Raw genomic sequence first — 25,150 nt, forward strand, 5'->3', positions numbered from 1 at the left:
CAACTTTCATTTATGTTGAGTTTTTCAACATCGTCTGGGAGATCACCATTTCTGCTCTTTGAAAGAGAGCCAAAGGAAGAGGGGAAAGATTTAAAAGGGACCTATGGGTCAGCATTTTCGTGCAAAGGATGATGCACGTGTGGAATAAGCTGCCAGAAGAAGTGGTGCAATCTGGTACAATTGCAACATTTAAAAGGCATCTGGATGGGTTCATAAATAGGAAGGGTTTAAGAAGGATATAGGCCAAATGGTGGCAAATGGGACTACATTAATTTAGGACATCTGATTGGCACGGACGAGATGGACTGAAGGGTCTGTTTCCATGCTATACAACTCTATATCTCTATGACTGTAATGTTTGTTACCCACTAGACCAGACTTATAGGTTGTTGGTTTACTCTGTCATTCAAAAAAACTGCATCTCAGACAATTCAGCACATCCTCAGCAATGCTCTGTGGTGTCAACTTTAATTTCTGTGTTCAAATTCTGGAGATGGCCATGAACTTTATGACTAAAATTTATGATTAAAATGATTAGTGAAAAACTTGTTTGGTATGCTTTCCTTTATTGGTCAGAGTATTGAGTACAGGAGTTGGGAGGTCATGTTACCGGTGTACAGAACATTGGTTAGGCCACTTTTGGAATATTGCATGCAATTCTGGTCTCCTTCCTATCGGAAGGATGTTGTGAAACTTGAAAGAGTTCAGAAAAGATTTACAAGGATATTGTCATGGATGGAAGATTTGAGCTATTGGGAGAAGTTGAATAGGCTAGGGCTGTTTTCCCTAGAGTGTCAGAGGCTGAGGGGTTTATAGAGGTTTATAGATATGGTAAAGATACATGGTCTTGTCCCTGGGGTGGGGGAGTCCAGAACTAGAGGGCATAGGTTTAGGGTGAAACGGGAAAGATATAAAAGAGACCTAAGGGGCAACTTTTTCATGCAGAGGATAGTACGTGCATGGAATGAGCTGCCAGAGGAAGTGGTGGAGGCTGGTATAATTGCAATATTTAAAAGGCATCTGGTTGGGTTTATGAATAGGAAGGGTTTGGAGGGATAAGGGCTGGGTGCTGGCAGGTAGGACTAGGTTGGTTTAGGATATCTGGTCGGCATGGACAAGGTGGACCGAAGGATCTGTTTGCGTGCTGTACATCTCTATGACTCTAAAGAAGGTGAGAGTGCTGCCATCCAAGTTACAATTGACCAATACATTGTCAACATTGTTTTAGATTGATTTGGTCAAGTGGCTTGCTACAACAAAACCTAAAACATATAGTATGAGGGGAGATTTTCATTGGTGAGATATCGGTTTTTAAGTATTGTCTATGTATTTCTCCCCAGGTTTGTGCACATCGTTATGAGACGAGACAATTGACTCAACAAGATGAGAAGAGAATCTTGTTGGGTCGTTGTTTTATCTTGAGTGACAACATCGCCATCAATCCAAATGATGACTGGGACAATTCTCCAGCGCAGTTCTGTGAAAATGTCGGGGATGATCACCAGGGACTGCTTATGTGCCAGAAGGGCATGGCTGCAGGATTCACACATCCCAATCACTATGCGTATTACGGAGCACCAGGTGGCTGGAACTGGCAAGGTCTGGCATTTATAAATCTTTTCTTTCATATTTAGTTTGAAACATTATAAGGGGTCTTAGGCTTGTCGAGGGGAGTAACAAACTATTTCAGCCTGGGTGTGAATGCAGTGCAATTATCTTGTTGACCCTCTTGACTCCAGAAAGAAAGAATGTTTTAGTAATAAAGCTGGAAACTCTTTACAATTCATATGCTTTTTTTTGGCTTTTGCGATCATTATGTTGGCTTAGAAAGGAATCATAAAGGCCTGCTGGAAAAATTGTAGTCAGGCTCAATGAACATCATTGAAACATAATCTGCTTTCATAAAGAAGGATCTCCAGAATATCAGGAGTTTGCCTTTCTCGTTTGCCCAGAGGAGCTGATTGAGATTGGGTGGTAACTGTTCTTCAGAGGATCAATCCCAAGATCTTGATCATAGAACCCAGTGAAAGTGAGGTTTCTGATTCTGTTCACCACTTTTACCCAGTTTATTTTCTTTCAGAAGCAAATTTTGCAATATGGTCCAGTTTCCTTTTTGCTTTCAAGGATTTGTGCCTTCTTTTGATTCTTCAGATCTCGACTGAAGTATTTTCCTGTTGACGTTAATGTAAAATCAGAGTGGCTGACACCTCTGTTTGGCCCAGGCTTTGTTAGCCCTCCAGCAGGATTTTTTATATATTACAAGCATTTTAAATATTGGTGTTCTTTTTGATAAATTCATCCGTCCATTTAATTTGCACTAAAACCAGCAGTTAATCAAATTCTGGATGCTGCCGGCAAATGTTGGTGATGCACAACATGCGCGTTGGCTTAACCCTAGCAATGTTACTATGAAGTTATTTTGAACACCTCAGACTATCAGTATTTGTAGTGTTACACTAAACCATTGCGTATGTTAGACAATTCAGCATAGTATATAACCCTTTCTTTTCACCTGAAGTTGATCCCAGCTGAACTGTTTATGTATCTCGTGGTTCTGTTCTGAATTTTATTATTTGAGGTCAGTGCAAACTTATTTTTCTAACTTGTTACAGCATTCCTTTCAATTGAGAAAGCTGTTTCCTCTCCATGCTTTTCTAATTTCCATTGTGCTGCACCACCCTCCTCAGATAAGGTGGGAAGGTAGATAGCTCACTCCCAAGGCACAGCTAATGCCATTCTGAAAGGATGGCAATGGTTGAAGGATGCACTTGACAATGACAAGAGGGGAATTTGCAGTTTTTTCTGCAAAAATAAGTGGCTCAGTGGTTTTTACATCTGTGAACAGGCTGGCAGATCTGGTTTTACATCACCCCTGAAGACTGAGCCTGCAACAGCTCAGCACTAAACTGGCAGCTTAGATTATGCACCAAAATCCTAGAATGATGCTTAAACCCACAAGCTCAAATGAGTGCTACCTCTAAACCAAATTAACAGTTGTCACTTTCTGGAATATATGGCAGGATAACAAGCCATTATGCTTCGAGATAAACTGAGCTCAGCTTTTCCAATTTGATGTTATTATCCATGTAATCCTTTTTGTGAAACATATGAAACATCCAAACTAATGAAGATATCAATATAATTGAAGGACAATTTTACCCTTACATGTAACAGTTGTAACTTCAATAATACATTTTATTTAGGAAAGCCATTTACTAGAACATAATTTTAATTACACTTAAATTTGATTCTGTACTTTCAGTGTGTGTTGTTACAAGAAATGATAAGCCATGAAGTTTTGATGGATCATTGTCTTTTCTTTTTCAGGAACTGTCCAAGTCTCACAAAAGAATATGACATTTCTTGATCAAGATATACTGTCTGATGGCCCTTACATACTTAAAGATGCAGGAAAGGCTCACAGCTACATGGGTATTACTTAGTTTCCACAAATCTTTTTTCATTTTCTTCCTTGAGCTGCTGGAGACAATGACTCATACAGGACTGTTGTATGGCAGGCAGCTGTAACCATTACCATTATATACATTGGATGTTCCCCATGTCTTTCCGTACAGTTCAGCTTAGATAGGATAAATGAAACACATAGGGGAACAGATTGGTGTTTAGTATTGCTGCCTCAACCCAGGTTCAATTCCACCCTTGGCGACTCTCTATGTGGAGTTTCCATATTCTCCTTGTGTCTACATGGATTTCCTTCCACAATCCAATGGTTAGGTGGGCTGGCCATGCTGAAATAGTCCACAGTGTTCAGGAATGTGTAGGCTAGGATTAGCTGTGGTTAGTGAGAGTTTACACGGATAGGGTGGGGTAGGGTCTGGATCCAGTTGGAATGCTCCTCAGAGGGTTGGTGCCGGCTCAATGGGCCAAATGGCCTCTTTCTGCAGGGATTCTATGATAGATTTATTCTGTCATTATCCATCTACATGTTTTCTCCAGTATGACTCACTGAAGAGTGATCTGGAGTTGGGACAAATGCTATTTTTTATATCAATGTACCTGACTTTGGAGGGTGGCAGAGAACATAATTTATTAAATTATCCTATCTTCGCTATATACCCACTTGATTGAAATCAAATTCATTGCAGCCTCACCTTTTCTTCGCAGTGGTTCCACATAATAACATGTTCCGCAATATTTTGGTTCTCCTCCAATCAGCAGGTCTACATGGACATGGAATCAGCTAATGAATGATTCTCAATTTGTCTCCATATAGTGTCATAGAGCATGGAAACAGACTCTTCAGTCCAACCAGTCCATGCTGAACATAATCCCAAACTTAACTAGTCTCACCTACCTGTTCTTGGCCTATGTCCCTCCAAACCTTTCTTATTTATGTATCCATCCAAATGTCTTTTAAACATTGTAATTGTCCCCACTTCCACCACTTTCTCAGGAAGTTCATTCCACACGCAAACCACCCTCTGTGGAAAATATTTGCCCCCTCATGTCTTTTTAAAATCTCTGTCACCTTCAAATCCCCTGTCCTCAGGAAAAGGACCTATCATTTACCCTATCTATGCCCCTCATGATTTTATAAACATCTACAAGATCACCTCTCAGCCTCCTATGTTCCAGTCAAAAAGCTCCCAGCTTATCCAGTTTTTGTTTTATAACTCAAGACTTCCCTACCCAGCAACATCCTGGTAAATCTCTTCTGAACCCTCTCCCATTTAATAATAGCCATCGTGTAACTAGGCAACCAGAACTGGACACAGTACTCCAGAAGAGGCCTCACCAGTGTCCAGTACAACCTCAACATGATTTGCCAACTCCTATACTCAAAGGACTGAGCAGTGAAGGCAAGCCTGCTAAACGACCCTTTTAACATTTACTCTGCTCCACATTGTAAGTGTCCTTCAAGGAGTGTTATGGCCTTCTTAATAAAAAGAAATGAACTGGGGCATAAGACACCTCATTTTAATTGTTCATTTTGGGAGCTGAGAAGAGGCCATTGACTTCAGACCTTCTGATTTCCCTTTCAAGTGCTGGGAGAATCAGTGGTCCTGCTTGAGTCAGTAGGTTTGCCAGTGGCTCTCAGTCAAATCACAAGGTGGAGGGTTCCAGCTGCTCTGTGAAAAGGAGAAATGGAAAGAGGAAATCCCATTAAGACAGAGAGACAGGTGGTGGCATCCTAAAATTTCACATCCTAATTTGTCCTCACTTAGAAGAAAATGTGGAACAGAAAGCAACTTGTTTGGGTTTTAACTTTATGGAGAACGTCAACATATATTATATTCATGGTTGTTGGTCTGTTGTTAGAATCTATTTATTTGTAATAAATAGTAGTGTTGTTAAGTGCAGAAACTTGGTCCGTGTTTTATATTAACCTGGATCTTGCTGACAAGTAAATTGGGCAATTTGCAGACTTTGATTAAAAAAAAGTTAACAGCTGTGATGACTGGAAAATAGCAAGGCTTGATATCCAGGCTTGATGTGATGTTCACATTGGATTTCATATGCTGTGGCATAGATGACAGTTGTGATTTCAGTCTTCATCCATTACTGTTGCTGAATTATTTGCTTCAACATTGGTTTTGTCTAGTTTTCTTCCCCATTTTGTGGATAATTTATTCACTTCCAACACTCTGTAAAATGTATCACCTCCTTAGTAGGTGCCCTCCCAACCTAAGGAAAGAAAATGCATTTCAAATGTAGACCTTCAATAAGAAGCAGTGGTTGACTAGTCAATCATTGGAGCATCACAAACAAGTTCACCCTCGCTCTGTAGACAAACATGGTGTTCAGGAGGGGCTGGTGGAATGCAGTAAGAATGAGACCTCTTGTTGCTAATGTAGACCTTCTTCATTTAAATGAACTGAAACGAGTTGCTGTGCCCAAGTTGAAGTTATTACAGTTTGTCCCTTGAATTTGTAATTTCTTTTTACAATCTAGCTACTGAGCCATGTAGAGCCTACTCAATAATCTCACTGCTAATCTTGAGTTTACCTTTCCATAGGATATTCACTTACTGCTGGAACGAGAGTCACACATCCCTCAAAGTTCAGCTATGTGGCAGGTGGCCCCCGTCATAATCACAGAGGGGCGGTGTTTGTTCTTAAACAGAGCACAGACGACGAATTAGCTATCGAGCACATGATAATGGGAAGTCAAACAGGGTCTTACTTTGGGAGTTCAGTCGCTATTGCTGATCTTGATAATGATAGGTAAGTAAAATGGAGCTTGCAACCTTGCTGTATGCATCATTGAACTTTATTACCATTATGATTTGAATGGTGTAGACTGCTTTTCCCAATTGGGGAACTTGGGTTCTTGAAGTGGGTAGAAAGAGACCCAAACCGATTATCCACTGGGAATAGTGTTGTAAGAGGATCTCTTGTCATGCTGGCTTTCCCAATCCAATTCTTCTGTGGTTGTTTTGAATTTCCATTGGGTTCAAACTAAACTATACCACTGAGATGTATGAATTCAGTGACCTAAATCTCAAGTTTTTAAATGGCAGCAGCTGCCCCTTTATTATAATTAGCTACAAAAGCATTGTGTTTAAAAATGGCTTTATTTGAAAGTAATTTGTACAGAAGAATTTCAGAATGATTGTCAGTTTGTGTGAGCAGAGAAGTGAGCTGTACATATCTGTTCTCATTCTGGAGGGAGGGTTTAAAGTGTTTAGTTTGGGGAAATGTGGGATTAAGAGGCAAAACCACTAAAGTGACTAGTATCCTAAATTGAAAAACATGGAAGAATGAGGCAATCTTTTAACTGCAGTCTTCAAAATAGCTATAGAATGATGGGTATGCAACTTTAGAGGACAGCTTTATGATCTGAAACTTGAAATTGAGACATGGATACTCTGCAATCTAATAATTTAGTTAATCTGCATTCTGTTTAATCTTGCTCAAATATTACTCTTGTGCAACAAATTTAATGCAGAAAATAGTTTTGTCCTTGTTGCCAATGGTTAAAAGAACATCTGTCAGTAGCCAGCATATTGGTGGGCGAGACACAGCAGCCTCATTTGAAAATATCTACTTCCTTGCATTTGCGCATATATTTTTCATCAACCTATTCTGATGTGTTATGACACATCTCGGGCAAGTGCATCTTGAATCCTGACATTCTAGCCCAGAGATAGTGGAGCAACCACTGTGCCACAAGACTCTCATTACGTTTGTACATTGGGCCTAACTAAAGACAATTTAGCTGTGGACTCAGGAATCATCCTGTGCAGCAGCTGATCAAAGCCACTGTTACATAAATAGGATGCTTGAATAAATGTCCCTTTAGGATTTGGATCGCTAGAACCTCCTGACCTAAGGATATTGTTGCAATAAGTCTGTAGTGTTTTGATTATTACACTCACCTCCCACATTAAATATCCTCAGTTTGAAATTAGGCAGAAACACTACGAACCAGCCAAGTCTGAGTTGACAGCTGTAGTATATGTGCAGTATTTTGTGGTGCAGAGTTCATGTCCCTACCTCTTGTCCAGAAGGTCCAGATTCAAGTCCCATTTGCCCCAGTGTACTGTCACAGCATGTCTGAATGAGTTGATTTAAAACTAATTCTTGTTTTCTCAGTCTTTTGTAGCAAGGGAGCAATATATAAAAAAAACTTTAGATTTCAAAATTCATAATGATTTGAAAGCATTGTGAGCATTTTTACAGAACAGCCTGTTTAATCTTGAGCTATTTTGCGATTTTATGTATGTTTGAGTGAGGTTCTTGTGAGACAGATGTATTGAAGTTTATTTATAACAACAATTCTTTACAAGGCTATAATGTCACAGACTTATGTAGATAATATGGGTTCTCTGTTTACCGATAATACTGTACATTGAAGACACTTAACTGACTGACTACACTGACTTGAGAGAGAGTGACTGAAGACAAGGCAAGTAGCTTTATATCAAAAAGTCACATGTCATGACGTTATATAACTTTTAAAGATACAGCTGATCTGGATCTATGCCAGAATTCGATGCCTCCCTTTTCTCTACAGAATGGGAACCTTTTTCTGGATGAATATGTGGAGTGATGCAGATATTGGGCTCAGCCTTGAGGTTTTTTGACTAAGTGTCAGTTGCCATGAGTTTTTTTTGCAGAGCTTTCCATCGCAAAGCCTGTGCGATTTCTCATCACATCTTAGCAAACTCTTCTTTGTAACTACTTCCCCCTCACTGTGGCATCCCTTTCGCTTCATCTTGCCACATACGATTCCTGGACCAACTCCTTGTTCAGTGAATAGCCATTGGAAGACCATGATCTCTGGTGTCAGCACCGTCTTTACAAGACTGCCATGCAACCAGAGTTGCCAGTCTAGTATTGCCCCTTACAGGCAATGTAATGGCAGAGCAGACACAAAGCCATGATACACATGACACATGGCTGACACTCCTTTACACATGCAACCCCATGTTACCCTTATGGTAGTTGCTGTTTGACCACCAGGCCATACCCATCCTTAGCTACACCCTGTCCAAACATCCTTTAAGTCAGCATTACCTTGACAGACATTCGCTGTAGACCTGCATCATGTCATTGTCTAATACAGGGACATCATTTATAGACAAGTAACTGGACAAAACTAAACATGAGCTTTTATACACAGTCAGAACATTTGAGGATAAATGAAACAAGTAGAGGCTGGAGTTTGCCCCATAATGAAAATCAAATGCTGGCATCATGACCAGCATTCATCACGAATGAATAATGACTGCTTGACAGTGATGGATGATTTTCTGCACCCAGCAGAAACGAGTGTCAATGAGCTCTTGTCAGGCATGTAGCAGATCTAAATGCAGACCCTCCCTCCATCATAAAGTCAGAAGTGGGGATGTTTGCCGATGATTGTACAATGCTCAGCACAATTTGTGACTCCTCAGACACCGTGATGGGCGGCACGGTGGCACAGTGGTTAGCACTGCTGCCTCACAGCGCCAGAGACTCAGGTTCAATTCCCGCCTCAGGCGACTGACTGTGTGGAGTTTGCACGTTCTCCCCGTGTCTGCGTGGGTTTCCTCCAGGTTCTCCGGTTTGCTCCCACAGTCCAAAGATGTGTGGGCCAGGTGAATTGGCCATGTTAAATTGCCCGTAGTGTTAGATTAGCGCAACCTAAATGTAGGTGTATGGGTGGGTTGCGCTTCGGCGGGCCGGTGTGGACTTGTTGGACCGAAGGGCCTGTTTCCACACTGTAAGTAATCTAATCTAAAAATACTGAAACAGCCCATGTTCAAATGCAACAAAATCTGGAGAAAATCCAGGCTTCAACTGATCAGTAACATGCGCGTCACATAAACACCAAGCTACCTCATCACCAAGAAGAGACGATCTAACTACCGTCCTTTGATATTCAGTGATGTTACCATCACTGAATCCCCCACTGTCAATATCCTTAGGGTTACCATTGACCAGAAATTCAACTGTACTTACCAAATAAACACAGTAGCTACAAGGGTGTGTCAGAGGCTTGGAATAATGTAGCGAGTAATTCACCTCCCGACTGTACACCATCTACAAGGCACAAGTCAGGAGGCAGATGGAATACTCTCCCACTTGCTTGGATGAGTAAAGCTCCAATAACACTCAAGAAGCTTGACACCATCCAGAACAAAACAGCCCACTTGACTGGCACCACATCCACAAACATCCAGTCCCTCCACTACCGACACTCAATAGCAGCAATGTGTACTATCTACGAAATGCACTGCAGAAATCCACCAAAGATTCTTCCAAACCCATGACCACTTCCATCTAGAAGCACAAGAGCAGCAAATATAAGCCAACACCACCCCCTTCAAGTTCCCCTCCAAGTCACTCATCATCCTAACTTAGAACTATATCATCGTTGCTTTACTATCACTGAGTCAAAATCCTGAAATTCCCCCTAAAGACATTGCGGGTCAACCCACAGCACATGGACTGCAGCAGTTCAAGAAAGCAGCTCCTCTCCACTTTCTCAAGGGCAACTAGGAGCAGGCAATAAATGCTGGCCAGCCAGCAACGCCTGCATCCCATGAATGAATAATAAGAACAGCTTGTGAAATTACGATTTGTTTGCATTTGAAGAATGCCATCATGGAGATTAGCTCAGGGAATGGTTGGATGTGTTGAGGTCACGTGCCTATGATCATCTTGAACAGTTCCAAGTGATCATCATGTGACATAGCTTGCTGAATCTGCTCAGCTCAACTATGACCGAAAACTCTGAGATTGATGTTGGGGTTCCTGAATAATTGGCTCAGCAAATAATGGATTTGTCCCCTTGTAGATGATTATATGTAAATCTGTTCAGGCCACTACACCAATAATACGTGGTCTATCTGCATCAATAATGTAAAGGTTCCAGTGTTCATCCTAAGGTTCCATAATAATATTTAAGATGGAAAATGCCAAAGCAAGTGATAGCTGACTTCTTCTAAGCAGTTAGTTTAACTGTACCACACAGTAACAATTTCCTGAGTACATCTTATGTAAGATGCGTAAAGGAATGATATGTGCATAGATACATAGTGCATGTTCATTCCTTTGAGAATAGATCACTAGGAAGAAGGTAAAAGCTGCAGCTTTTCTGAAGCCTTTCTTGAGATGTGTAAGGTTTTCCACATAAAGTGTCTGACTGGGTCAGCTGTAATATTGCAGTTACTTCTTGGACTTTACTGACCTGCTTGCATGTTGTGGACAGAATTTTAGAAACTTTTATTTGGCATTATTCCTTGATTGGCTCTTCTTCACATATTGGATTTCTCTAAGTTATTGCCTAAAATGTGCAAGAAATCCTTGTAGAATAAAGCCTGCACCTGTCACAAAATACTCAGCACTGTCTTGGTGAGTGAAACAAGCCACACCTCATACAAACTTTCTTATGTAGCACTATCCAAATTGATGGATACAACATTTGATTCAGGTTCAAGCACTTGCAAATGCTGCTGGCCTGCTACAATTGCTCTGAACTTGCATCCTTCTAGCTGTACACTAAAGATGTATTTTTTGCGTTTGTTTAGAAGAACTGTCAGAGGAAGTAGTGGAGGCTGGTATGATTACAAATGCATCTGGATGGGTGCTTGACTAGGAAAGGTTTAGAGGGATGTGGGCCAAATGCTGGCAAATGGGACTAGATGATATCTGGTCAGCATGGGCAAGTTAGACTGACAGGTGTTTCAGTACTGTACGACACTGGCTCCATGACTCTGAGTGTCTTTCAGAGAACAATAATGGATGTGGATGCAATGACCAGTTCCATAGTTAGCTGCAGGGAAATCATTTCTGTGCATTGCACTGGTGCCTACTTACAAATTGATCAATTATTTTCCTGGGTTTTTATCAGTACGATATGCATGTAGGCCTGTGTATCATGCAATTTACTTGAACATTGAATTGATTTTCTAAACTCTATCCAATAGACTGTCAAACAGGGGCTAGTTCTCATGTGAAGTTTATTTATTTGTCAGGACAGAACTTTTGTGCAACTCAGCGTGCAGGTTTCACGTGTGCTCCATTGCTTCCTGCCAATGTACAGATGCCCAGCTAGGAGTATTCTATTCTTTTTTTATTCACCCATGGGATATATGCATCCCTGGCAAGCCTAGCATTTGTCCCCCATCAATAATTCCCTTTAGAACAGTTAAGAGTCAAATACATTGCTGTGGATCTAGAGTCACACATAGATTAGATCAGATAAGGATGGCCCTTAAGGACATTAGTAAACTAGATGGGTTTTTATAACAAATGACAATAGTTTTATGGTCATCCTTACTGGGACAAATCTTCAATTTTAAAACAAAATCAGATTTTAATTTGAATTACATAAGCCGCTGTTGTGGGATTTGCATCCATGGCCCCAAGTCATCAGTCTGGGCCCCTGGAGTACTGGGTGAGTGTCTAAACATCACCAGAACCATGCAAATAATATGGAGGACAGAAACTTTGAGCTGCTGTGATTTAACAAGTGCACAAAGCCAAAATGATGTCCATTGAGGAATATTTTGTCTAGCATGTCTGCAGAAAGGAGTTGCAACATTTTACTGACGCAAGACCTAGGGCAGGCATAACAACTAATAAATAATGCTTTCTTTGGATCTGATAAATTGTCCTCCACAACATCATCAAGGACATTTCAGTTGATATTCGGTGCAATTGCAGTGCAAACCGAGTCACTGTTAAGGTTAATAGACTCGACTCTCCAGCCTTTGTGCTTCGCTGTCTGTTTATTGTGTCTACTTCAGTCTCATAAACATGTTCAGTCACGTTTGATTTATATTTTGGTTGTTGGTTTTCTCTTTCAGTGGCTTGCTTTTCTCACAATTTCATAAATTACTTTTATGACCAGACTGCAACAAAATAGAAAAATAAATATTTTATTGATGAGCTTAAGATGGACAGTACAACCTCAAAGCACGAGAACCACAACATTTACTATCTTGTCCACTATCTGATAGAGGACGTCTTCTCAGTTAATGGAATGTAATGAGAGCTGGATTTTCTTTGAGAACAGTATCAGATGGCGCATAACAATTGATAATCCAGTTAATGATTGTACCTTTCAGAATGTTTTGACAATTCTTCTATCCCCCATCATGTAGTGCAGGTTAAATAAGCGTGTAATATTCTCCTGTAATGAAATATTGAAGATTTAAGACTTATTGTACCTTATTTTCTCATCTGATTAACAAACTATAATGTTTGTGCCAGGCTAGCCAGAAGTTGCATAGGTCTAATTACTTTATAGGTATGTATTTTTAATGAAGTGATTTGTTTTGTTTTACCAAATAGTTGGAAAGACATAATTGTCGGAGCTCCTCACTACTTTGATCAGAAGAAGGAGATCAGTGGCGCTGTGTATATTTACATGAATGAGGCAGGACAGTTCTCAGTGGAACCCAACCTGGTAATAAATGGCTCAAAGGATTCCATGTTTGGTTATGCCATCAACACTATTGGAGACATTAATCAAGATGGATTTCAAGGTGAGACGATTCATGAACTACTTGAAATGAAATACTTCAACTTTATACTGCATCTGTCCTTGGAATGCCCATCGGGGGAAATTCAGGGAGACCAAACTATCCGGGCTAAGTTCAGAAACCTTGATCCTCTCAGTGAGAATGCCAATCATGTGGCCAAATTTACAGGACCCGAAAAGGAGAGAAAACCTTATTCCTACCTGAGCGCTAGGAGGCAAGACACATATCAGTTCAACCAAGATTCCCTCACATTTACTGTGACTGTAAATTCCAGTGGAGTGGGGAAAGTGATATTTCTTGCCTGCCCCTGTGTCAAGGGGTGTTTGTGCATTGTGCAAGGGGAATAGTGTTCAGTAGTAAAGTCTTCATGTACCTAAACTTTCCAACGAGGTTCATTTTGCTTCAATGGGAACAGAGGATCCTTGGAGAATTTTCTTTGACACCTCACCAGATGGCTGTTCGTTCTGTCTGATAGTGCAAAATGGCTGTGTTCATGTCCAAAACAAACAATGTAATCAATCCCAGAGCCTTAGTTTAAGGCTAAGATGGATAAGAGTTCTATGCACTAATGCCAAGATAGTGAACCTTGAAAATGGTTAAACTTTGAGATGTTCTGACAAGCCATCATATACAATGAATAACTGTTGAAGTGCATTAACTTTTCATGTAAAGACAGTTGGTGCACACATTCTAGATCAAATCCCGTAGAAACGAATGAGAATTATTGGCTTTGTTTTTGTCAGTGTTGTAGGTTGGTCTTTTGGCCAACGTTCTTTCTTTGGAGAATTCTGTTCTTGCTCCATGCTATGTTGATATCACTAGAGTGACCTAAATGCTCAGATTGAGCCTTAGTTTTAAATTGCTGCCAAAGGATGGCATGTCAGAGTTCCTCAACACAGCATTGGAGTATCAGTGTAATGCCACTGGAGTATCAGTGTAATGCCACTGGAGTATCAGTGTAATGCTATTGGAGTATCAGTGTAATGCCATTGGAGTATTAGTATAGTGCCACTGGAGTATCAGTGTAATGCCTCCGGAGTATCAGTGTAATGCCATTGGAGTATCAGTGTAATGCCACTGGAATATTAGTGTAGTGCCACTGGAGAATCAGTGTAATGCCATTGGAGTATCAGTGTAATGCCATTGGAGTATTAGTGTAGTGCCACTGGAGTATCAGTGTAATGCCACTGGAGTATCAGTGTAATGCCACTGGAGTATCAGTGTAATGCCACTGGAGTATCAGTGTAATGCCATTGGAGTATCAGTGTAATGCCATTGGAGTATCAGTGTAATGCCACTGGAGTATCAGTGTAATGTCATTGCATAATTTGTTTAAAAGCCATGTGGTATTTCCTTATTTTTGTAATCCTCAGTACTTCTGGTGGGAAATGCAACATTCATATCTGCTGTGAACATATAATATTGTTCAGGCAATGCAGGTTCAGCTCACCCGCTCATCTGTAAATACATGCCTAGTGGTTCAAGGTGTGTGTTTTCCTATTGTTTGTTCTTTATATATCTTGTGCAGTGTTATCTTTTTCAAAAGTGTACATTGAATGTATTTAGGAATGATGACTCCATCTGGTGGTTATTGAGTGCCTTCATACATGGCTCTGTTGTAATCCTGTTGGTAAGGGACTGGAATCTTCACCATTGCATTACATTTGCCTGACTATTTGATCTGTAACTTTCCACTTAATTGTACTAATCAGTCTATCAAATTGGCAGGATGCAGTCAGAGACGTTACTGACCCATTACTGCACTGTGCTGCAGTTGCTGTTCATATGAGAGCCTCCAGTTTGAGGGAGGGAGAATAGTCTCCTCCAGATTGAGCAGGGGATGAGAGGGTTAGTAGTGTATGATGGAGCAGGAATGATTTGCGGCAGAATGATCTCTGGCAGACTGGGTGTGCAGAAGAGGTGTACTCAGTATTTTCTTTCTCCCTCCAAACTATTCAGCTGCTTGCTTTAGGCCATTGGTTCTTCTTGGAAATATTTCCTTTGTAAAAGTGAACTGTTAATCCGATGATTTGGAATAAAAGTCATCATTTTGCTCATATGATGCCCAACTTCACCACTTGTGATCCCATCAAGCAAACCTCCCCTCTGGCAGCAAGATCATTTGCTCCACGTGGGAAAATAAGTAGTTCACAGGGCTCCTTCCAACCTGTACTCTCGTGTCTCGGTCTCTGCACCCTAGCACCACAAAACTTTTAAGATTTCCATTGCTCTGAACAATCTAGTGCACTTGAGTTACATATCTCTCTGAGTTTTCTGCATACTCTTGCAGGAATATCTCAGCAATTCCCTCGTCATTAACTTTTTTTAACATTGCTTATTTCAGCAAATATTGTGTATTTACTGTGTATAATGTAAGAAAAGGTATATCAGAGTTTGAAATAGAAGACATAGTTTGGTATGTGGGTTTAAAAGTGCGGTAGGAATCACAAATTTAATCTTGCCTTTGCTGATTTCTGCACAGGGCTCCATGTTAAGCCACAGCATGTTGAACTCGAGTCAAACTTCCACCAGAGCAGTGTGTAGAAGTGACTTACAACCACAGCATAGCAAATATAGATATCTATTTTCCACTGTCTGCAATGACAATCTCCACTCCACTTGATGTAGTCTGTTAAATTTCTCTCATTTGAGCTTGATAGGCCAACTCCCCCAGAATCTGAGAGTTTTGAATGCTTTATTTTTTGACAGTAAGGCTACTTCTGGCATCAAAATGCCATTTTTAAAAATGCACACCTAAAATTGAATTCCGTATTTGTAAATTAACTGAAGTTTTGACTGGAAAGCTAAGGTTAATATTGTATTCAATGTTCACAACTCCTAGAAACTCTTTATTTTTCATTTATTCGTTCCAAGGCTCTGAATGTCACTGACAAGGCCCATCCACAATTTTAACGGAAACTGTTATCGTACAGTGAAGATAACTCATAATGGTGTATCAGTGAGACCTGCACAGATCTGACCTTCTCTATCACTGTTGAAGTTTTAATTGCAGAGAAGGAAACAGTGACATCTGTTGGCGAGTTGATGTTACTTGCGTAATTAAAGGTGATTGGCAGCTGAGTTAACCCATTGTATGGAGAGAATTTTTTTTTATGTCTACCAAAATCAAACCAGATAAATTCATTTCAAGATCAGATGTGTGATTCAGTATGATCTGCAACAATAGTTAGCTATTGAAATGTGCAGCTCTCTCTTTAAAATAACTCTATAGGATTCAGGAACTGTCTACTCTGGAGTCTGATTTTAGTTGTTCCGGGCCTATGTAGACTCCGTTTGGAGTTTGTTAAGTTGACACTATTTGTAGCAACCTTGGCAAGGGGTTGATTCTGGAAAGAGAATGATTTCCTGGGATAAATTCTCACAGAAATTTCACATCTCAGTCGACGTAAATAGTGTGCTGTACCAAAGCTTTTTTGAAACTTGTTTTGTGAATCCATTTTCCAGCACTTCCAGTTACAGACTGGCTCAGTGTTGACTGAGTTCGCTCTTGACCTGGCTCTGTAAAGGGAGTATGAGAATGTCTGTCTGCAGTCCACTGCATGTCATACTCTTGTCAACATTATAAATAATCTGTTGATACCACTTGATCTCAGAGCTGTTTGAACTTACCTCACCAGTGTCTTTTGGGGGCAATTTTATTTGAACAGATGGTCCAAAGAAAGTCACGATCATCACCTCATCTGAACACACACATATCCCCTTCAGCCTCAGGGATAGAACAGTTTCTCCGCTGTTGTGGATGTTGGGAAAAGAATTCCCATTTCTAAGAAAGACATTTATTTCAGAAACTTGCCTTGCATTGACTTATGTACACACATACCACCAACTTTACACAGCAGGGAAAGTATGAATTTTTGTTTTCCTTTATTATTTTATGGAATGAGGGCATCATGAGAGGGCCAGCATTTGTTGCCAATCTTTAATTATCCTTAAACTTAGTTGCCTTTTCAGAAGGCATTTAAGAGTCACCAATATTGCTGTTGGTCCAGAGTCACACATGGGCCAGACCAGGCTAAGGGTGACAGATTTTCTTTGGACCAGTTAATGAACTTAATGAGTTTTCACAGCCATCATCAATAGTTGCCATGGTCACCATTATTCCAACTAATCCATATTTATGTATTAACAAGAGATTAAGAAAACTGGACCTGGTATTCTCTCGACTGTTAAAGAATGAAAAGTAATCTCATTGAAACTTATAAAATTCATTCAGGAGCATGACAGGGTTGATGTAAGTAGGATGGTTACCCTGGTGTTGAAGCAAGGGACCCAAGCAAGGGGATGGGTCATTTAATACTGAAGTGAGGAGGAATTTCTTCATTTAAACTATGATGAGTCTTTGAAATTTTCTACTCCAGAGAGCTGTGGAAGCTCAATGACTGAGCTTGTTCAATCAGAATTCAATACATTTCCGAACGCCAAGGGATGTAGGGAGAGCATGGGCAAGTAGCTTTGAAATAGATGATCAGCCATGATCTGATTCAGCAGTGAAGTGTACTCTTGCCTGAATAGTGTGGAGGTTTTATAATTTATCAGTCAAAAAAGATACAAATAGATTTATTTGATTTTTCGTATGGCTCTGGTTCCCTGTCATGTCACGATGTAACTGTCAATATATTGTTTTCAGAATAAATGTCTTTCAAGCCATGATTAGCAATAAGGAAAGCATAGAGCTTCATACTTGAAGGTTGAATTTTCTGGTTCACACATATCAACTGTTGGCATAAAACATAAGTGACAAAAGAACAAAGAAATTAGGGACAGGAGTAGGCCATTGGGCCCCTTGAGCCTGCTCTGCTATTCAGTGCGTATCCAGTAAGATGACAGCTTATCTACCTTTGGCTTTAATTCTGTCTTTCTGACTGTGCCCCTTCCTCTCTATAACTGGACACTGAGAAACCCAAATGTTATCAGGCAAATGCCAGAATCAATCAATCAACGGGCATGTGTCACATGATCAAACATCATCTGATCAGAGGTCAGAGATTAAACTTCTAAAAATTCAACCAATAAGAGAGGGCCACTGGAGTAAACTTTTCTATAAACAGGTTTCACTTTCTGCTATACTGAGTGCCCAGAGAAAAACTTTCACAAATATTGCCCCCACTGCTTCCAACAAAACCTGATTATTAGAGATATTCATAGACTTATGAGCCTAAATTAGCACTTTCAACATTGTTACATCGTGTGGGTTTTGTGTTTAATTAAAATCCAGATCGTTAATGTTAGGCAACAGTCAGAAAATGATAGTGAATTTGTAATCTGCCTCTTGTGTTGACAGGTGTGCTCCATACACAAGCTCTGGTTGCTGTCCTAAGAAAAAATCCTGACAGCTACAGTTTGTGGTATCTCACTCTGTTGGAGAAGTTCAGATGGCTGAATGTTCCTTCAAATGCTGATTGCATTACTGTCTGTGACAGGAACTGGTGATCTTTCACCCAGGCAGCACATGAATGTCTCCATTGTTAAAGGATCAAAGGGGTGGAGGTTGGGGGGGGGGGTGTGGGTACAGTGCAGAATATTGTCACTTTAAACATTCCAAAGTGTCACAGAGCACCGCATTATTAAACTGCCTTTACTGAAGTGTAAGAGACAATTCTCTTGTGGTTTCTGCAACAGCTTTTACAAAGTAACCTATTCTCAGAATGATATGGCTTTCACTGCACCTTGGAGGTTTACATTTGGCTCAACATCTGGTGGGGTGAAATTCCTTTATTAATGAAAAACAGGAGGAGGTCTGAGGTTTCTCTCTAATTAATGACCTGCTAACAATTACATCTTTCAAAGCCAGGTATTCCTGAACTTTGCTCAATGGGACATGAATTCTGGACAGAACCTGGCATACCCACTTATTTTTTTTTGAGGAAGAACTTCTCTGATCTTTTCGAAATGTGGCATCGAAGTGTTTGAAATGTTACCTCCAGTGCTGTTAATTTGTCATCCTTTCTCTCTGCTGTTCAGCCATGTCCGTTTCTGTAACAGGGCATGGGAAGACCTTGTACATCAGCAAAGGCCCAGACTGGGACGAACTGCGAGTTTCCCTTCTGCCTGCTCTCAGGTTGTAGCTGAGCCGTGACTTTCACTTGTCCCCGATCCACAGTTCTGAGCAGTCATAATGGTGCAACCGAACCAGATTATACCATGATCACTTGACAGTGTGTTTCTAACTGCCACACCAATATTTATCTTCCCTTCTGCTATTTCTGCATCATACCAGCTGTTCTCTGTCACAGTTAAAGAAAAAATATTGTTGGCACATTTCAGCAGGGAGCTTTCAATGTGTTATTGCCCACTCTGCTCTTCTCAATCCAACAGTTTGGATTCATTCATTTTTAGCCAGTCTGGAGCACTAGATCTTAGTATAACTTCACCAGGAAGGAAATAATTGACTGAAATGAACAGAGGTCAAAACAGTTCTGCTCTGGATGTATTTAGTTGTGGGACAACATCTATAAGAGTGAATATGCAATGGTTGCTTCAAAGTCAAAGGTTGCTGTTCACAATGACTGAAGAAAAGCAGAGATTTCTGTTTGTTGAGGTGAAGGATTTATTTACATTTTGTCCTTTGAAGGTTGTCTTGTTTAAAAGCCAGGAGAGTATTGAGATCTGTTAGCGGATATGTTTGCTTTTTTCTCTTTCTTATTGACACTTTGTGTCAATATAAGGAAAACAACACATTTTTGCTCATAGTTACATTGAAGCCTGTTCTGATCCATTGAGAGAGAGTTCAACCAAATAGAGTTATTCAGCAATTTCTGTTCGAGAAAATCAGTATTAATGTGATGGCGAGATGGGTGAGTTACTCTTGACATCACCGACATTGCCAGTATAGTAGTAAAAGCACAGCCAATGACATAATAAGCCTCTAACCATGTCCCAAAATAGATAGCTTATGCCCAGTTTCAGAGCAGTTCAGTGCACCGCTGCAGCAGTCACACTCAGTTTAGCCAATGGGTCTTATGCAACATTGTCAACTTATTATGAAATTATGATCATGATTAAGTTCTGGGTCCATTAATTTCCCGTTGTCAAAGTGCAAAGTCTATGTGACTCCAGTCTAAATGACATGACATAGAATCTCAGCAGCAACTGGCCAAACTTTGTTTTACACCTGCAAGAGAATTCAAACTGATTCTGACACTGCGTTAGCCCTCCAGGAAATAATTTTTGCAAACATCCACTTTTTCCTTCCCTTCTCATCTGAAGGTATCAAGTCCTCATTGCAATATGATTTCACAGGCAGTCACCATTGTCGTTCCTAAGTGGCTTTCGGAATCTGGATAGTGAGTACTGAGCACGAGAGTATGAGGAAGTACAGGTGTGCCTGATTTTTCTGTTGTCTGATCCAACATCCACCAATTTTCATTTTGTCAGCAGATATTCAATGTGTACTAAGCAGGACATCTGGATGAATTTTCCTCCATTGCTGTTGGTTTGATTCTCTTCCCAAAATGAACATCAGTGAATTGAAGTGGACTTCTTATTGAATTCACATTTCACCGTCTGCCTTGGTGGGATTTAAACTCACATTCCCAGGACGTTAGCCTGGAGTTCTGGCTTGTGATACTACTGCTACACCACTGCCTCCCCCTATTTAGCTGCACAGACCCTGTCTGAACACACCACCCTTTGAAATGCATTTCACTGTCCTGCTCAGAGCTGAAGTCCAGACTGATTTATCAATTTCAGCTATGACCAAAGTACAACCCAATAGCAGGTACAAGAGAAAGTCACAGCTAGTCCCATTTGGTGTCATTTATTGTGAAGTAAATGAGGAAGATTGTGAACTGCCTCAAACTTATAGTCTGGAAAAAGATTGTGATCTGTAAATCTATCCCTCAAGTACTTGCAATCTCGTCTTACAAAATCTTTTAATCATTCCTTCAGAAGACAACTGATGTGTATGGACAGAATGAAGCTGAAAATAATCCCCTTCACAGAGGTAGAAATCCTGTAATCCCTCTTATTAAGTGAATTTTCCTTGCTCAGTCACCATAATTAATTGCCCAGTTCCATTCCAGAGGATAAGATGTTCATAAATATAATCCTTTTCAAATAATTAGCACAATGGGGAAACGGAGAAACAACGCCAAATTCCTGTGATGCTTGAACTGCCAGGCAATCCTGGTCCGGTGAATCATCATGTATATTTGTGAGAATTTTCCCATTTGACTGCAGGGTTAAGGACTGTTCAAATGCAAAGGTTTTCTTTCCACAGATATTGCCATTGGAGCTCCATATGATGGTCCTGGCAAGCTTTTCATTTACCACGGCAGCAAGGATGGACTGAATCCTGAACCTATTCAGGTATGACCTTTTTGGAACTATGAGACTATAGTCACATAAAATTTAGAACCGTAACTGGCTATTGACTCAACCAGCTCATGCTGGTGTTGATGCCTCTCCTGAGCATCCTGTGTCCTCATCGAATTTTAATGTGCAGTATGAGTGGAACAGATTTTCCTATCCCCCTCTCCGTTGTACAATGATCTAGATTCCCTTTGGGTACTGTTTGCCTTAAGTACACCTATGTAGCAAGCTCTACACACTCTATTCTCTGGGCAAGGGCGTTTCTTCTGAGTATGCAATCACTCAGGGGGAGACTATTAATTCAGAGGCACAGGTTAATGTTTTAGAGACATAGATTCAAATTCCACTGAGGCAGCTGGTGCAATTTAATTCCAATTAATTAAAATCTGGAATTGTCAGCTAAACTTGGTAATTAGCTTACCATATGAACATCCTCTAGGAAAGGAAATCTGCAGTCCTTACCTGGTCTGGCCTATATGCCATTCTTGGTCCAAACAATGTAGTTGGGGTGGCGGGGTGGCTCAGTGGTTATCACTGCTGCCTCCAAGTACCAGGGATCCAGGATTGATTCCAGCCTTGGGCAACTATTTGTGTGGAGTTTGCACATTCTCCCTGTGTCTGCGTGGGTTTCCTCCCACAGTCCTAAGATGTGCAGACCAAGTGAATTAGCTACGCTAAATTGTCCATTAGTCAGAGAGAAATAGGTCTGGGTGGGTTCTCTTTGGAGAGGCAGTTTGGCCTTGTTGGGCTGAAGGGCCTGTCTCCACACTGTAGGGAATCTAATTTAATCTCTAAATTGCCTTCTGAAATGGTCTAGCAAGCCACTCAGTTTGAAGGCAATTAGAGATTTTCAAGAAATGCTGGCCTTACCAACAATGCTCAAGTCCTATGAAAGGATTTTTAAAAATAAAATTCATGTTTTAGGCTGATCCAAGTTTAAAAGAAAGAAAGAGGTAATTGCAAAAATGTTGTACCAGGTGGCTTTATGGGTAGCTGCTATATTTATCGTTGGTTCCAGATTTAATTTCAAGTCCCCATTGATATGGCTGAGTTAGATGGGATGATGCTGGATGTTGTTAGCCTTTGGTATTCTCTGTGTTGGGGGAACAGATGTGCGGGGATTCTTGATTGTTGTCTAGGGCCTCATGCTACAGGACTGTGTAAAGACATTTAGGCTCAATAACAATATTGCTTCCAGTAAAATTGCTTGTTATAACTGTCACTCATTAGGTGGTTGCTAGAATATTAAAAAGAATTCTTTGATTTCCATTCTTTTCCATTGATGGGCTTTTAAGTTTGGCATGGCTGACAATATTGTAACCTTCAAGTCAGAAGGTTGTGGGTTCAACCAGTTCACCACAACTTCAGCACATAATCTAAGGTGACCCTCCAGTGGGTAGTTGAGGGCATGCTGAATTCCCAAAGATACTGAACTGAAGCTCAGCCTGACATTTATCGAGCGATCCAAGTATTAAAAAACTTTGTTCTAAAAAGAATATAGAGCCATGGTTTCCTAGCCAACTTTCTTTCACCTCCTGGTACTACCGAAGGTAGATTGTCTAGTTAATTATTTCAGTTATTTTCATTCACAAATGTTTCTAGATGGGCCAGCACTGTCCATAGACAGATAGTGGTGAGCTGCTTATTGAACTGTTGCAGTCTTGGGGATGTAGGGACACCAGCATGACTATTAGAAAAGCATTTCTGGGATTTTGACCAGGCAACAGTGAAGGAATGGTGATATATTTCCAAGTCAGGATGGTGTATGTCTTGGAGGGAAACTTTTAAATGGTGGTCCTGCGCATCTGCTGCCCTTGTCTTTTGCAGTGGTTGAATTTGCAAGTTGGGAAGGTGCAGTCGGGGGAGGTAGTTATTTAATAGATATTAATTTTACTGCTGTTCATCAGAGACCACAATGTACATAATGGATTCTGTACTACCTACATGACAACAACCGAAGCAAGTCATTGCTTGTCAAATGCTTTGTGATGTTTCTGGGTTGTGAAAAAGTAACTTTTTTTTATCACATGTGGCTTAAGCACTGCAAATAACTTTTACAGATTTGAAACAGGGAACGATCTGAGGTTTTAATGAGGAACTAACTGAGCAGAATACAGGATATCTATTATTGAGCCCCATCACAGCTCATCTTTGCAGTGATCAATAAGAAGCTAAAACTGCAGCAATTGGTGACCTGGGCCAAAGAGCAGAGAAAGAGATTTGATCTTCATCTCAGCAACAGTGGCATAGGCACATCACAAAATTAGGACTTGGGCCACAAAGTAAGGAGAATCAGAATGAAATAGGAAGCACAATTAAGGCACTGTTGTCTGCCTCCTAGTAGACAAAGTTAAAAGTCACACAATACCAGGTTATAGTATCTGTAGCATGCAAAACACTGTGATCTTTTGCTATAAATTCTGTGTCTTATGATCCTGCTCCACAGCTACCCAATGACAGAGTAGTGCTCCGAAAACTAGTACTTCCAAATAAATCTGTTGGACTATAACCTGGTGTTGTGTGACTTTTAACTTTGTTCACCCCAGTCATACACCGGTACCTCTATATCCTGATAGATATTCCAGAGACTTTCAAAGGGGCTTTAGAGCAAAGCATCAGATGTTTACAACCAAGGAAGCACTTCAAAGAGGAGAAAAACAATCCTAAAGAAATAGAGGATTGCAAATTCAGACATAATTTAAATTATCATATCAATGAAGATATTTGATCATTTATACATTCACAGTAAAAACAGAAAGAAGTGATGAAACTCAGCAGGTCTGAGGAGAGAGAAACAGAGTTAATGATTTACGCTCAGTGACAACAATTTTTGGAGTGGGGAGGGGGAGATGTGAAATGTATTTAGATGTGCATGTAAGTGTGTATGTTAAACTATTTATACACAATCTAAATTTTCGATTCTGAAAGCGCCTGTTGCTCTGTTTGCCTTCCTCCCCAGAGGAGGTAATAATCCAGGGCAATACTTCTAAACCTTTTGTTAAAAGACAGCCTTGGTGTCAGTGATGGCTCAGACTTAATGTACTTGCCTTTGAATCAGAAGATTATTCAGTGCAGTACTGATGGAATGCTGCCAATGAGATGAGGTCCTCTATCTTCCCAAGTAGAACATAAAACTACTACTATCCAAAGAAGAACAGGTGAATTTCCTGGTATCTTGGCCCACATTTTGTCTTGCCAACGTCATTCAGAAGCATTTATTGGATCATTTATCTCATTGGTACCTAAAAATCATGTTAATGTATTGATAGTTGTATTGCCTGACATTACAGTTATGGCTAATGAACTTAATTAACTATGAAGTGTTCAGGTCATTATTGGAAGACCTTCTTTAAATACAAATACTTCTATTGACTTGTTTATTCAGTTTTTAAAATTCTATTCTAAACATTTCTCTCTCTGGTTTCCAAACTTCAGCTTTAGCGACAACTCCAAAATGTTGGATGTTATTGAGGTCAACGTATATAGATCAAAGACCTGTTGAGGAACACAAGTAAAAGGAAAATTCCCGCTTACTTCACAGCTACACTTTTCTATAATCTACAAAAAAAATAGAAATTTACTAAAGACAACTGACTGGAGCAGCTTTTCTATCGTCCTCCTCCATCATCATTACACTTTGTTTCAAAGCGATGTCGTCTTGATCTCAATATATTCCCATCATTACTAGTACTCTCCTATTGCAAGCAAGTATTGGGGCATAAATTCAGGCTCTCTGCATTTGTGATAAAGACCATTGAGAATGGCAATTCAATTTTTGCTTATCCCTGACAAATTATCTTCTTCTGATTGATTAGCAGAGGTAGACTGGAACTTGAATCTGGACATAACCTTTGCAGGGCAAGAATTTCTGGGCAAGTTGGG

General features: G+C 40.2%; 1 protein-coding gene across 1 annotated transcript in view; it reads left to right on the forward strand.

Moving 5' to 3' along the window:
• The window catches only part of itga3b (integrin, alpha 3b), a 164,211-nt gene that overhangs the window by 90,164 nt on the left and 48,897 nt on the right, over positions 1-25,150 (forward strand). Inside the window, exons 4-8 of the mRNA XM_060849050.1 lie at positions 1,341-1,599; positions 3,328-3,432; positions 5,978-6,185; positions 12,747-12,940; positions 21,177-21,265. Coding sequence (XP_060705033.1) covers positions 1,341-1,599; positions 3,328-3,432; positions 5,978-6,185; positions 12,747-12,940; positions 21,177-21,265 — 855 coding nt within the window. The remainder of the gene's footprint in view (positions 1-1,340; positions 1,600-3,327; positions 3,433-5,977; positions 6,186-12,746; positions 12,941-21,176; positions 21,266-25,150) is intronic.

The sequence above is a fragment of the Hemiscyllium ocellatum genome, chromosome 32 (genome assembly GCF_020745735.1).
Source record: "Hemiscyllium ocellatum isolate sHemOce1 chromosome 32, sHemOce1.pat.X.cur, whole genome shotgun sequence".
Lineage (NCBI taxonomy): Eukaryota > Metazoa > Chordata > Chondrichthyes > Orectolobiformes > Hemiscylliidae > Hemiscyllium > Hemiscyllium ocellatum.